The following is an 11399-nucleotide window of genomic DNA, read 5'->3' as shown; positions in this document are numbered from 1 at the left end:
ACAATGGTTCATTGGGTTGGATTGTAGATTCCAGGATGAGATGTTAAACAAGTACTGAACAAAATTATGAGGAAGAACTGGAAGCAACTGTACAAGGAGATAATCACAGCACTTTGGGGCTCAATAGTATATCACACGTGACAGACAATAAATTGGAGATTGTATAGGGGTATAATTGTGACTATATTACACAGATTAAGTAAAGTTGATGCGGCTATTTGGTTCAAAAAATTGTCATGTAATCAAAGCGATATATAAGGCTTAACTTACATAGTCCCCTTCTACGAAACTAGTTGTGAAGTTAGGTGTTTTTAGGTGTATTGATTTGGTTGTTAAAAGTAATATTTACATTTGTTACCAAAAATAATAATAATATGATATTATCTTTAAATGTACGAATATTAAATTTAAGTGCTTGACATGTATTATATCATGATGGTGAAGAAAATAAAGTAAGGAGTTTTTTCATATTTTTATGAATTTTGGCTAAGACTTTCATCTTAATCTCATCTTCTGAAAAGGGATGTAAAATTAGCTAAAATGATTGTATATTTTCAAGTTTATCCTAATAGTCCCATCTACGAAAAAGGAGATATATAATTATCTAGAATAATTATATATTTTTATATTTATGTATAACTTATATGACAACATTCATTTCCTGGTTAAGTTATTTTCTCAGTAATGATAATATGTAAATGAAAAATAGTTTATCCTAAGAGTTTTTTTTTTTTTTTTGAAATGGTGAGTCTGTCGACCATTTTATTGATCAAATATTTAACCACACAAAATTCGGGCAAAGCCCACCAATCTAAACAATGAGGCCGGATTTAGGATAACCCAGCCCAATACTAATTGAACTACACTATGCAGCTGAGAGTGTTCTCTACACTTTCCTAATTGTTGTCCACTTCTCTTCCCCGTATTGCCTGCCTCTCTCCATTGAAAATTGCATCTACTTCGTCTCCTGCTGTGAGTATTTCGCACCCTATCTCTTGATGATTCTTGATGGCTTTGTCGATACAAGGTATGATCTTCTCCCTTTCCTCTTTTGCCATGTTGTTTCCTTCTAATCATTTTCGATCTATCTCAGGTCGTCGTGATTTCTCTCTGTAGAGGTACTTTTGTGGACAAAACCCTCTCTGGTTGCTGTTGTTTTCCTCTATCTCCAAATGAATGACCCCGATCTTGCTATCTTCTCTTCTTGGTGGACATATTTTACAGCAACGACTAGTCCTAGCTAGACTTCCGTCATAGCTTCCATCATTCATCGCCCTAACACCGTTTGTTATGTATTTAACTTTACCATATTTATCTGCTTCCTCTATCAATCTCATTGTGTGGTTATCTTTCTTGTTTTAATTCTGATGCTTGGTATTTAAGCTTTATCCATGTTTAGTATTTTCTTCATGTTGCTGGGTAGTTCTTGAAATGTATTGTATGTCTTTGTGTCTTGTGTTTCCACCACCTGATTTGCTAATGCATCTACTAGGTTATTACCTTCTCTAAATGTATGGACGATGTTTGCATTTAACATCTGCATAATCCTAATAATCTCATCAACCCTCTCCGTAATCTCCCAGGGGATTCGCCATAGCCTTTGAATGATGTTCCTCATAATCAATGAATCAGTTTCGGTAGTGACTCTGTTGAAATTACAGATAAAGAAGCTCCAATTTTATCTTCTCCATCTTTAGAGATGAAGAAGAAAAAGTATCATGGTCTGAATTTGGACTCACAAGTACGTGGCAATCATCAAGCTATATCATGGAAGAGATCTAATTGCAGCCATACATTTAAGAGATTAAATCCTAACCATCCACCACAGAGGAACCTAGAAGTTTCCACCAAATCACGTGAGAAGCACAATGCCAGCATAGAAAGGAATAAAAGTTGTTATAAAAGTTACATAGACAACCAATAGGATTTAGACAAATATATTTGTATTTAGAATATTCTTAATTTATTTATTATTTTTTAGTCTTATATAAGGACATGTATTCTGCACAGAGAAGAACAACGAGAAAATTTCCCAATTACTGCTCTTCAATTTTCTACATGGTATCAGAGCAGCAAATCAATTGATCAACCCTAAATCTCGTTTGAGCAATGACAGGAGAAACAACTGCCACACTCACTACCACCCAAACGATCACTAGTAACACATCAGTGATTGATCATAATCACCCTTATCATCTTCATGCTTCTGATGCACCTGGTATGACTATCGTGAATAACCCTTTTGATGGAAAGGGTTATCAAGGCTGGAAGAGATGTGTTCTTATAGCCTTGTCAGCTAAAAACAAGCTGGGATTTATCACCGGAGCACAACCAATCCCAGCTGATGATTCTCCAGATCTGCAGGCTTGGAATAGATGCAATGACATGGTGACCTCGTGGATCTTGAATTCATTGTCAAAGGAAATCGTAGACAATGTGATTTACTCGAGAACTGTGAGAGAGCTATGGATGAGCTTGGAACACAGATTTGGTCAGTCTAATGGTGCGAAGTTGTATCACCTGCAAAAGGAGCTCAGCAAGTTAATTTAAGGCACATCTAACATTGCAGGATACTTCACCAAATTGAAAAGACTATGGGATGAACTGGATTCCCTTAATACTAATGTCAAGTGCAATTGTGTGTGCATATGTGAAGGGAAACAAAAGTTACAGAAATCTTTGGAAGATGAGAGACTCATGCAATTCCTTATGGGATTGAATGACACTTATTCACAAGCTAGGGGTAATATATTGATGATCAATCCTTTGCCTGATATTAATCTTGCATTATTCTTTGTATTCTTGCAGGATGAAAACCAAAGAGAATCTTATGTAAATTCTACTGTCAATCCTGATTCATCTGCATTTATGGTTGGAAATTCACATCAATATAGAATCTCTAAACAGGGTCAGAGATCTATTGCTTCTTCAAGCAAATTTGGAAATGTTTACCCCAGACCTGCACCTGCTGGATCTCAACAGACACAGCTACAAGGATTTCTCATACAGAACCAGAATCCAAAATTCAAAGGCAAGAAAGCAAATTACAACCCCAATGTCACCTGCACTTACTGTGGGAAAACTGGACATGTGGAACTTAAATGTTTCAGACTCATTGGTTTTCCAGATGATTTTCAGTTTACACATGAGAAGGGTTTCAATAATCAGGTAAAGGGAAATGGAGATCAAATTAGGGGAAATTGAGTCATGACTATGGCAGAAACAGACAACAAACAGAGTTTTGGAATAGATATTTCAAATCAAAATTACTCCCAGGAACAATACAATCAGTTTGTGAAGATGTTCAAACACATGAAGATGGAAGAGGGTACCAACTCAGGAATGGAGATAAATGCTAATGCAGTGGCTGGTACAATTATTAAATATCTTGGTTTATGTTTTTCTGTGACTAACTCCAGCACCTGGATCGTAGATTCAGGTGCTTCTGAACATATGTGTTTTGATTCAACTTCTTTTAGATCATTATCTTCTCTTACTCCTCCCTTGACTATTAATCTTCCTAATTGTCAAACTATTCTTGTCACTCATATTGGGACTGTATCTCTATTTTCTGATCTCATTTTAGAAAATGTGTTGTACGTTCCTAGTTTCAAATATAATCTTATGTCTGTGCATAAATTTTGCAGTCAATTTTCTTGCACACTGTTTTTTACTCTTAATCATTGTGTGTTGCAGGGCCTTTCAATGAGGAGGCCTCAAGTTTTTGGTGAAGTTTCAGAAGGTCTTTATCTGCTCAAGCCTAAAGTCAAAGAGTCTGTTTTCAATTTCAGCAAGAACAAAACTGTTTTACCTTCTACAGTTTCTAATAGTTCTTCAGTTTCTTTTCCCTATTTCAGTAATGCTAGTTCTTTTTCTTTACCAAATTGTAGTAGTACTACATCTAATGTAAAGTTATGGCACATTAGATTGGGCCATATACCTTTCTCATCAATGAAGAATGTCAGTTTCATTTCAATTCATTCTAATTCTGATTGTTTTTGTGACATTTTTCCTAAGGCAAGGCAGTCAAGACCTCCTTTCCCTATCAGTCATATATTAACTAAGTCAATTTTTTATCTTATTCATATAGATACTTGGGGACCCTACAAAGTATTTACACATGATAATTATAAATACTTCCTTACCATAGTAGATGACTAGAGTAGAGGAACATGGACTTACCTCTTAAGCACCAAAAACAATGCCTTTTCAGTTTTACAAAACTTCCTTTATATGGTAGAAAGGCAATTCAATCTTAAAGTGAAGAGGATAAGATCAGACAATGCAATGGAGTTGGGCAAAAGTATTGTAGCCATCAATTTTTTCAACTCACAAGGTATTTTGCATGAAACTTCATGTGTTGCTACCCCTCAACAAAATGGCGTTGTTGAAAGAAAGCATACACATTTACTTGAAATAGCTTGGGCTCTTTTGTTTCAATCTCAGGTTCCTTTAGCATATTGGGGGGAGTGCATCCTTACTGCTACTTTTCTAATAAATAGATTACCTACTAGAGTGCTTCATGGACACACACCTTATCAAATACTTCATGGGAAAACACCAAATTATGACATTTTAAAGTGTTTTGGTTGCTTATGTTATGCTAGTACTATTTCTCATGGAAGGGGAAAATTTGAACCAAGAGCTAAGGCTTGTGTTTTCCTTGGATATCCTTCAAATCAAAAGGGTTACAAAATCTTAGAATTGGATAGCCATAAAATAGTCATATCCAGAGATGTTTCTTTCTTTGAGGCTGTATTTCCTTTCACTGTTCCTTCTCCTAATTCTACTTCAATTTTCCCTTCTCCATCTCCTGATACTCAGTATTCTACTGTCATTGATTCATCCTTTGATGTTTCAGTTCCTAACATTCCTTCTCCGGAGTCCTCAGATTCTCCAGATTCTTTCTCTTCACCTCTAAACTGTCCTTCTCCTCAAACATCTCTTGTAACTGATTCTAATTTGCCCACTGGTTCTCTCCCCTTAAGAAGATCAGAAAGATCGACTAAAGGGACTCTACCTGTTCATCTTCAGGATTATTTTTGCAACAATATCTTTCTTACTCCTGTGACCGAATCCTGTTTTGCTGCCCCTATCACCTCTACCGGTCTATCTCCTACTGGGATTTCACCATCTAATCAGCTCTTACTAGAGTCAGTTTCCCATATCACAGAACCTAACAGTTACTATTAAGCTTCTCTTCATCCAGGTTGGTCCAAAGCTATGCAAGAGGAGATAACAACTCTGAGATCAAACCACACATGGGATGTGGTTCACCTTCCCTCAAATAGAAGGGCATTACCTTGTAAGTGGGTATACAAGGTAAAGCATCGTGCAGATGGTTCCATTGAGCGACTAAAGGCAAGATTGGTTATTAGAGGAGACATCCAGTGAGAGGGTATAGATTTCAATGAAACATTTTCCCCCGTGGTTAAAATGACCACGATCAGGTGTCTTCTATCTGTTGCAGCTAAGAAACAATGGCTTATATCACAGTTTGATGTCAATAACGCATTTTTGCAAGGTGATTTGCAAGAGGAAGTGTACATGAAATTCCCCCCCGGTTTAGCTCCATCTAACTCTACTATGGTCTGTCGACTCAGAAAGTCCTTATATGGTCTCAAGCAAGCTTCCCGGCAGTGGTATGCCAAGCTTGCTGGTGCTTTGCATTTCAAGGGATATACTGCATCTCTGAATGATTATTCTTTATTTTTTAAACATACAGGAGATTTGGTTTCTATTGTTGCCGTGTATGTCGATGACATTCTCATTACAGGAAATGATTTAATAGAAATTCAAAGTCTCAAAGCTTTCTTACATGTTGAGTTCAAAATCAAAGATCTTGGTTTGCTTCATTATTTCCTAGGAATGGAAATTTCGCGCGAAGACAGTGGGATCATAATCAGTCAACAAAAGTATACCTTAGATCTTCTTAAGGAGTTTGACATTTCCCATTTGCATCATGTGTCTTCACCGATGGATCCTTCTTGCAAATTAACTGCAGATTCAGGAAAGTCTATGTCAGATCCAACAATTTATCGGCATCTTATTGGAAAGCTTAATTATTTAACACACACACGTCCAGATCTGTGCTATGCTGTTTTGAGCCTCAGTCAGTTTATGCAACAACCTTCTGAAAATCATTTTGCAGCTGCTTTAAGAGTTCTTTGTTACCTGAGAGGATCACCTAATCAAGGCATTTTTTTATCAGCTTCTCCTTCTTTCATCATCTCTGCTTTTTGCGATGCGGATTGGGCTTCTTGCCCCGACTCTCGCCGTTCAATTAGTGGGTTCTTTATTTGTCTGGGAGGTTCTCCGGTATCCTGGAAATTGAAGAAGCAAGCTTCTATCTCTTTGTCATCTGCAGAAGCCGAGTATCGATCGATGCGTCGATTGGTTGCCGAGTTGACTTGGTTAACTCGTCTACTTGCTGATCTGTCTGTTCCTCCTTTGTTGCCGATCCCTATTCGTTCAGACAGTCAAGCGGCGATTCATATTGCCAAAAATCCCGTGTTTCATGAACGAACGAAACACGTGGAGCTCGACTGTCATTTCGTCAGGCAACAGTATCTTTCTGGACTCATTTCTCTCCATTTCGTTCCTTCCAAGGATCAACTTGCTGATGTTTTCACTAAATCTCTTTCGGGGCCTGCTCATCATCGGATTCTTGGCAAGATGGGTGTCATTTCTCTCCCCTCCATCTTGAGGGGGGATGTTGAAATTACAGATAAAGAAGCTCCAATTTTATCTTCTCCATCTTTAGAGAGATGAAGAAGAAAAAGTATCATGGTCTGAATTTGGACTCACAAGTACGTGGCAATCATCAAGCTATATCATGGAAGAGATCTAATTGCAGCCATACATTTAAGAGATTAAATCCTAACCATCCACCACAGAGGAACCTAGAAGTTTCCACCAAATCACGTGAGAAGCACAATGCCAGCATAGAAAGGAATAAAAGTTGTTATAAAAGTTACATAGACAACCAATAGGATTTAGACAAATATATTTGTATTTAGAATATTCTTAATTTATTTATTATTTTTTAGTCTTATATAAGGACATGTATTCTGCACAGAGAAGAACAACGAGAAAATTTCCCAATTACTGCTCTTCAATTTTCTACAGACTCCTCTTAATCCCTTCTCTTGGCAGTGTTTCAAAGCACTATATATGGCCCTAGATTCATCTTCTATATTTGTTGTTATACCAATTTCCTAATCTTCTGTAAACATCATATCGTAAGAGTCTCATCTATGGAAAAAGAGATATATAATTATCTAAAATAATTATAGATTTTTAAATTTATTTATAACCTATATGACAACATTCATTTTTTGATTAAGTTATTTTCTCAGTAGATAATATGTAAATGAAAAATAAATTATTTTTGGTGTCATAGTTCTTTACCAATGTAGAGAAGGTTGCACAATTATATGTTTGAATGTATAGCAAGTGCAACACTGAAAATTAATGATAAATCATTTATAAGTATTATATGTATTTGAATTGTTAGTCTTGATAATTTAGTTTATGTAAAACAATAATAAAGTTCTCAAAGTGATCATAGATGTTTGTTAAACAGAACCATATAAGATGGTCATATAGCAATTGAGATTAAGAGATAAATAACAAAATTCAAATAGTACTTTCAATCTTTTATTAATCCCCTTTTCGCCATAAGAAGAATATGCGAACATTTTCAAAATTTAAATATTTTGCACAATTTCATGATTTACTTCTCAATAAAAAACATATTTCAAAATTATTGATGCCATGATTTTTTTTCTCTCTGTTTTAAAGTGGAGATTGTTGGTCACTAGTGTTTTTTTTTTCTTTTTCTTGCTTAAATCATATATTTAAGTATAATATGATTGCAACACCAAATGAATAACTTATAATTTTATTATATAGTATATTATTTGTATTTGTACAATTCTTGACAATTTAGTTATTTAATAATAACAACGAATAGGTTCTCAAGTGATAAGGATGTTCGTTGAAAAATAAAATCTAAAATATGATCATATATTTACTAGTTTACTTATGACAGAGATAGTAAAATCTAAATAATATTTTTAATATCTTGATAACCACCTTCTTGGTTAAGAAAAGAATGTGGATCCGACTTTTTAATTTCACTAGCTCTTCATTTACAATTTTAATGTATATTAAAGATATAATCAAAATTTAAAGCTTATGAATCTTGTTTTTTTTAGTAATTAAATTTTAGATTATAATTTGTACAAGTTAGATAATTTTTTAAAACAAATCAAAGGTGTCAAACTTTTCCCACAGAAGATACATCCATCCTCATATACTGCAGAAGTATTATAAATACGTATCCTCGAATTTATCACGATCTAAACATATCTCTAATTATGATGATACCAACTATCTCTAAGTTAAGCAAACCAAACATGTATTACTCAAGACATGCTAATTAGGTCTAAAATAGTGAAACACCCAAATAAAGGATAAATTTAATACAATGTGAAAGCCATAAACCCCAAAATTGAAACTAATTAAACTCCCCAAAATTTATTGTTGCATTATCATGAACAAAATTAAAGAATGAGTCTAACAACACAAGAAAGTTACTCAAATAAAATGGATGCCATAGCCACTATGATAAAACAAGTGGCTTATTATAGAGAGTGATAGCAACTAGAACTCACTTCAAGATTGTACTGGTACTATATATTAATATACACAAAGAATACAATAAATGCAACATGATTTTAATAATTAACGTGTATAAAATTCAATATTTATAGTTTACATGAAAATAACATAAATAGAGCAATAACATAAATATAAATAACATAAGTTCTTTACCTATAATGAATTTAAGCAAAGAAAATAGTCAAGAAAACAATATAGGTGGATCTTTATCACACAATTTATCCCTCAATTCGTCAATTTTTTTACAATCAAAGTACACACTACAATGAAGGTACATACTAAGTCAATGCCTCACGGATGAATATGGGTACATGTCTATATAATACCCCGCATTTGTGAAAGTATAATTTTTAAACGAGCTGTATAAAAAAATTTAAACGAATGTATCTTTCATGTTATAAAGCGTTAAGATTAAATGAATTTTTTGCCTTTGCATGCTAATAAGTTCTATATGTTATAAGTTCAGTAAGTTTCAAAAGTCTCTTATGAGATTTAGATGCTCATATTACAAGTCCAGTGGTCATAATAGATTACAATAACTAAATTCTTTCTATAAATAAATAATACTCCATATATTTGTGTTCAGAAATTAAAATATATATTTTACGTAGGGAACAAAAATTAAATATAATCCGTTTAAGAGGCAATTTGTAAAAAAACTTCTTATTATTGTCGTACCATTCCATCCAATTCCGTAGCATATTTGTACTGAATGTTCACCTTTTTATGTGTCTCATTTATGTATTACTAGATGGGGGTGGCCCGTGCTTAGCACGGACCCAACATTTTATATTTTTCGACAGTTCTATTAAGGGGTGTGAACGATAATATGTACAACAAAAATTAAGAAGTCATTTATATTCTCACTTTATTTACAATTACACAAACATGAAGAAAAGAAACCAAATACTTTTTTAATGCTAATACGAGTCCATTTACATCGATCTAGAACTATCCTCAGCTTGAAATGACAAATACGTGATGGAAAAAGATGAAAAGAACTACTACTACTGCAGTGAAGTAACCTGCAATAGTAAAAAATTGATTAGGAAAAGAAAAATCAACATCACACAAATCTCAGTTAGGAACATACGAGTAGAAAATTTTCATAATAAACTAAGCAAAAATCAGAAAATTACTCAAGAATTGGATCCCAAATTGACAACAGATCTACATCCTATAGAGACGAAAATCAGGGGAAAAGGGGTGAGAAAAATAAGAAAATCAAAATCTAAAAAATCAAAACAAAAGAGTGAGAAGATAAAATTGAGAATTTTCAATTTTGTACAACTAACAAAGCTTATGAAAATATGTAATGCAACCAGAGGAACCAAATCAAATGTGTGATAGGCACATCTTGTATCGGTCCATTAAACCATTTGTTCTTTAATTTTTTAAATTTAATATTCACGCACCTGGATCTTCGCAATGACCATCTCAACGCTGCTTCCAGACACAAATTTATAAGATAACTTCTACTGAGAAATAGTTGAAAGATGAAAAGATTAAAAAAAAATTGTTTCTGAACATTCAAAATGATATCTACTCTGTAACCTCGAATGTCCTGCAATGATCGTATATCAAAAGCCACGTTTACTATCAGAAAACGAAAGAACATTTACTGAAAATAACCGAGAGTCATATTCATTACTATTAAGTTTTTAAAAATCTACCAAGATAAATTGTATGATTGATATCAAACTCCGAACTATGTCAAACGTTAAGGCTTCCATTTCTTCATGTGTTGTGCACTGGGAGGGGAGCATTTACGTAGACTCTCACTTTTTAAAACTTTATATAGGAGAAATGCCTAATCATAAATTACTATATTCATTTTTTTGGTAAGATCATAAACTACTATATTCATGTGCCCTTAACCTTTTTTTTTGGGAAGTTTTCAGTCAAACTCATTGTCAACCAAAGTAGCATTCTATTCTTAAATAAACTATAAAATTTGAAATACCAGCTAATGAATTATCATGACCATTTGATATCACAATTTAAGTAACTGAAAAAAGTTATTTTTGATAGAGAAACTGAAATAAGTTCCCTGTGATTTATCAAGGAACTGAAAAGTTCATTCTTACCTCGCATAATATGAGCTGCCCACATATGATTATAAAGCTCATTCTTATCTCGCTTAGTATGAGCGGTCCACAAAACACTATCAAGTAGATAATTTAAATACACTATGAAGCAAACCATGCACTTGAGTGACAACAGAAAGGTATTGTCTTAGGGTTAAGGGAGAAGGACTGTGCGAGAAATCGAATTTAGTTTTATTTATCATGTCTTAATGCTAATTTAAATACCAAAAAAATGTGAAAACATAGTTAAAACAATATGAATGAAGAGATTATTTACTTGATCTGTTGTTTGCCTTCTGTAACACCCCGTATTCGAAACAGACCAAAAATACAGATTTTGAAAAGTTGAAGGTGCAACTTACGGTCACCATCCACGGACCGTAGGTCAGACCACGGCCCGTGCTTGTGGTCCGTGGTTCACCACTGCAACCCTTCCCAGACCCAGCTCAGAAAATTGGCTAAGTCCCGACTCATGGACAGACCCACGGTCTGTAGATCAGACCACGGTCCGTGGCCTGTGTCCGTGGATCGAGACTTCCCCTACCCAGCCTCTGACACAAACTACGATCCACCAGAACGGACCGTCATTCGATCCACGGTCCATAGGTCTGACCGTAGATGAGGGTC

At 34.3% G+C, this 11399-nt stretch overlaps 1 protein-coding gene and 2 long non-coding RNA genes across 5 annotated transcripts in view; 2 read left to right on the top strand and 1 right to left on the bottom strand.

Annotated features, from left to right (window-relative positions):
* Nucleotides 1–812: 812 nt before the first annotated feature.
* LOC102596354 (uncharacterized) lies at nucleotides 813–1410 on the top strand. The gene is made up of 2 exons (XR_366508.2): nucleotides 813–1027; nucleotides 1094–1410. It is a non-coding gene; the product is annotated as an uncharacterized lncRNA (long non-coding RNA).
* Nucleotides 1411–2109: 699 nt separating this feature from the next.
* Nucleotides 2110–3204, top strand: LOC107063128 (uncharacterized). Its single transcript, XM_015314590.1, has 2 exons — nucleotides 2110–2503; nucleotides 2570–3204. The coding sequence occupies exons 1-2, from the start codon at nucleotides 2110–2112 to the stop codon at nucleotides 3202–3204; spliced, it is 1029 nt and encodes a 342-aa protein (XP_015170076.1).
* A 6313-nt stretch (nucleotides 3205–9517) lies between these two features.
* The window catches only part of LOC107061319 (uncharacterized), a 5598-nt gene continuing 3716 nt past the window's right edge, over nucleotides 9518–11399 (bottom strand). For 2 of the 3 annotated variants that reach the window (XR_001473917.1, XR_001473914.1), the window contains exons 3-5: nucleotides 11050–11065; nucleotides 9825–9862; nucleotides 9518–9710 (exon numbers count right to left, since the gene is read on the bottom strand). This is a non-coding gene — a long non-coding RNA (uncharacterized lncRNA). The remainder of the gene's footprint in view (nucleotides 9711–9824; nucleotides 9863–11049; nucleotides 11066–11399) is intronic. The other variant, XR_001473916.1, reaches the window with a different exon arrangement.

The sequence above is a fragment of the Solanum tuberosum genome, unplaced genomic scaffold (assembly GCF_000226075.1).
Source record: "Solanum tuberosum cultivar DM 1-3 516 R44 unplaced genomic scaffold, SolTub_3.0 scf00002, whole genome shotgun sequence".
NCBI lineage: Eukaryota > Viridiplantae > Streptophyta > Magnoliopsida > Solanales > Solanaceae > Solanum > Solanum tuberosum.
This window is presented reverse-complemented; position numbering and strand designations above follow the sequence as displayed.